The sequence below is a fragment of the Bombina bombina genome, chromosome 1, assembly GCF_027579735.1.
Source record: "Bombina bombina isolate aBomBom1 chromosome 1, aBomBom1.pri, whole genome shotgun sequence".
Lineage (NCBI taxonomy): Eukaryota > Metazoa > Chordata > Amphibia > Anura > Bombinatoridae > Bombina > Bombina bombina.
The window spans coordinates 176,595,056-176,597,221 of record NC_069499.1 but is presented as its reverse complement, the minus strand read 5'-3'; the positions used below and the strand labels follow the sequence as shown (position 1 = coordinate 176,597,221).

The 2,166-nt window shown below is 36.1% G+C and overlaps 1 protein-coding gene across 1 annotated transcript; it reads right to left on the bottom strand.

The window, feature by feature from the left end:
* Positions 1 to 993: 993 nt before the first annotated feature.
* Positions 994 to 1,937, bottom strand: NKX2-8 (NK2 homeobox 8). The gene is made up of 2 exons (XM_053689639.1): positions 1,685 to 1,937; positions 994 to 1,484 (listed from the first exon to the last, which is right to left on the bottom strand). Exons 1-2 carry the CDS (start codon positions 1,833 to 1,835, stop codon positions 994 to 996), a joined length of 642 nt encoding a protein of 213 aa, XP_053545614.1. The 5' UTR covers positions 1,836 to 1,937.
* Between the last annotated feature and the right edge of the window lie 229 nt (positions 1,938 to 2,166).

Genomic DNA, 2,166 nt, shown 5'->3' with positions numbered 1-2,166 from the left:
CCCCATACTTTGCATTTTTTTTTACCTTATAGAAATGCAACATAGATTTTTGTCCCAAAACATTTTTGGAATAAGGGTGAAAACTTCCTAAATATTACTTTCAAGTTGAAGTAACAATCTAATATAAAGCCTGCCCAGTATGATATAATAATTTAATATATATGTACTTTATCTAGAGAAAGCCCCTCTACCATCAGCATAACAAACATAAAAATGCAAATCACACGATAAACATCTGCAACCCACTTAAGTTTAATAAGCTAAAAAAATCTTAATATTGTATAATGTTGAATAAAAATGTAATAAATAATGGGCTTTTATTGGAAACGAAATGGTGCAGACTTCTGGGGCATTTCTTCCAAAACTTAACACCAAATATCTGATTTGGTTATCATTAAACCAACTGCTCTGCAAAAATAACAAGGAAAGGTAACGAAAACAAACTTATCAAATAAACACTGACTTTTGCTACATTTTGTATTTGATAGTCATTTACATTTCCAATCAACTTTGCTAAGAGTTCCATAAATACTAAGAAAACATTACCATTTACCAATACAGTTGCAGTGCAATGACTTAAAAAGTAGCATTGCATTTTATTGTAGCAATAGTCTTTATGTGCCACTCTTGTACATAAAATGTCTTTCCAATGAAAGGGAAGTCTAAGTACTGGATATTGGATAATTAGATTTAAAAAAAACAAAGTACTATGTAAAGTCCAAATATATAGATTTATACAAATTAATTTACAAATATCTAACAATGTACATTTATGATTTACAGTTATATCCTCCACTTAGTCACAAGGTGAATTCTCCAAGCTTGAGTACGATTGAAAACCTACTGAGTCAATGGCTTTGACAATCTTACAGTAGTTTTGAAACTTATAATGTCTCTGTCCATGTGACAGTAAATAAAATACTCTCTATATTTTGCTTTTCTCGTGAGATTCCAATACTTTTATTACTTAGAGTCTTTTCTGTAGTCACCAAGTCACCATCTCCACGAAATAGTACAGGGATGTGCTGCTTGTTGATGGGGATAACAAGGGAAGAAACTGAATGTCCCTGTGGGCTGCACAGTGGAAAATGGTTGGAATTTGTCCCTAGGAGTCACCTGGCAAGCAGGAGAGCAGGTCTGGCATGGTTTTCCATCCCTGACCAGAACTGGTACTAGAACCCGTTTCAGCACATTCTGCTGGTTGTCAGCCTCAGGCTTTGCTCTCTTCATCTTATAACGGTGGTTCTGGAACCAGATCTTTACCTGGGTAGGAGTCAGGTGCAGAATATGGGCCAGCTGATCTCTCTCTGGGGCTGACAGGTACCTTTGTTGTCTGAACCTCCTCTCCAGCTCCAGAGTCTGAGCTTTGGAGAAGAGGATCCTCCTTTTCTTCTTTTTCTCCTCGGATTCTGGGCTGCGAGGTGACCTCTTTTCTCCATGGATTGTATCTGGTAATGTCGCCTCTGATCCGCTGTCCTCTGATGCTAAAACAGGTAAAATATATATGTTATTTCAAATAAACCCTGCAAAAAGTTATATTACTATATTAGCTATTGTATAACAACTTTATCAGGTTTATAAACATCCCATCCAGGGAAATCATTAACTTAATAATATTTTAGCAATATATTTTTAAATCTTACATGAAAATAAAATTGTATCCAAATAATAATATTTAACTTACATAGGTAACGATGTCTTTCAGTCTCCAGCCAGTCCTGATATGAACTTGTTTTATAATCTAATGGTGAAGCTGTCTGAATACTGTTTTCCTCATATTCTGGAAGATCCAAAATTCTCCTCACTGTGAAGCTCAGTCTGTCTGAGGAAGTCATCTTCTAAGTAAAAATAATAAAATTACTGCAACCTCAGGGGTGATGGATGTCAATAACTGGATCCCTTGTCCTTCTCACTGCTGAGTCCAAATATTAGTGTCATTTACAGAGTGGTGCCTGTTTATATAAACATCCCACCCCATTTACACACAAACATAAACTAACTACTTTCAGACCGTCCCTGTCTACAGGATGCTAAGTACCTGAATGAGTCAAATACTAAAGACCCTAATGGGAATTAAGCCCCCTCTTCTCCTCTCCAATTACCCTCACTCCTCCCTAGAAATAACCCCTACCTCCCAATGACAACAGGAAACACGAATCATCTTTA